The sequence below is a fragment of the Rhea americana genome, unplaced genomic scaffold (assembly GCF_003343005.1).
Source record: "Rhea americana isolate MKP2758 unplaced genomic scaffold, rheAme1 scaffold_95, whole genome shotgun sequence".
In the NCBI taxonomy this organism is placed as follows: domain Eukaryota; kingdom Metazoa; phylum Chordata; class Aves; order Rheiformes; family Rheidae; genus Rhea; species Rhea americana.
Window position 1 is genome coordinate 406,503 of NW_028187144.1, and position 538 is coordinate 407,040.

The following is a 538-nucleotide window of genomic DNA, read 5'->3' on the forward strand; positions in this document are numbered from 1 at the left end:
GGCGGCGAGGTGGCCCCCGCCGGCGAGGCGGCTGCAGCCCCCGGCCCCGCCGCCCACGACGGCGAGGCGGCTCCACATCGTCCCGCCCGCGCGCGGCGGTCCGTCCCTCTCCGCGCCCCCTCCCCTCCCCGGCGGCGCCGCACGCATGCGCTGCCGGCTGGAAACGGGAGTCGCGCCGAGCGTTCCGCCGCCGAGCGTTCCCCCCACTTGGCAGCGCTGGCCCCAGGAGATGGGCTTGGTCTGGAGRGAGCCTGGGTGGAAAGGAAACCACTTAGCAAGGAAACCTCTTCCTCTGCCGAGTCAGACAAGCTTCCCTGGCATTGCTGTCCCAGCTCTTTGGCTGCCGGAAGCTATCCATCCCTCCTGTGCTACAGCACTCTGCTCRAGCAGGCATGGTGCCTCTCCAGCCACACAACGGGCCACCACATCCCAAAGCCAAATATCTGTACCCCAGGTGGTCCTCACAGCCAGACCTCTTCTGCCCCAGAACACACCTCCATGGTGCTGCAAGGCACCTCGAAGCCAAGCTCTCTGCACA

At 67.9% G+C, this 538-nt stretch overlaps 1 protein-coding gene across 1 annotated transcript in view; it reads right to left on the minus strand.

Annotated features, from left to right (window-relative positions):
• MRPS31 (mitochondrial ribosomal protein S31) overlaps positions 1–114 on the minus strand; it is a 20,705-nt gene extending 20,591 nt beyond the window's left edge. Inside the window, exon 1 of the mRNA XM_085324998.1 lies at positions 4–114. Within this exon, the coding sequence (XP_085181124.1) occupies positions 4–78 (75 nt within the window). The 5' untranslated portion in view covers positions 79–114. The remainder of the gene's footprint in view (positions 1–3) is intronic.
• Between the last annotated feature and the right edge of the window lie 424 nt (positions 115–538).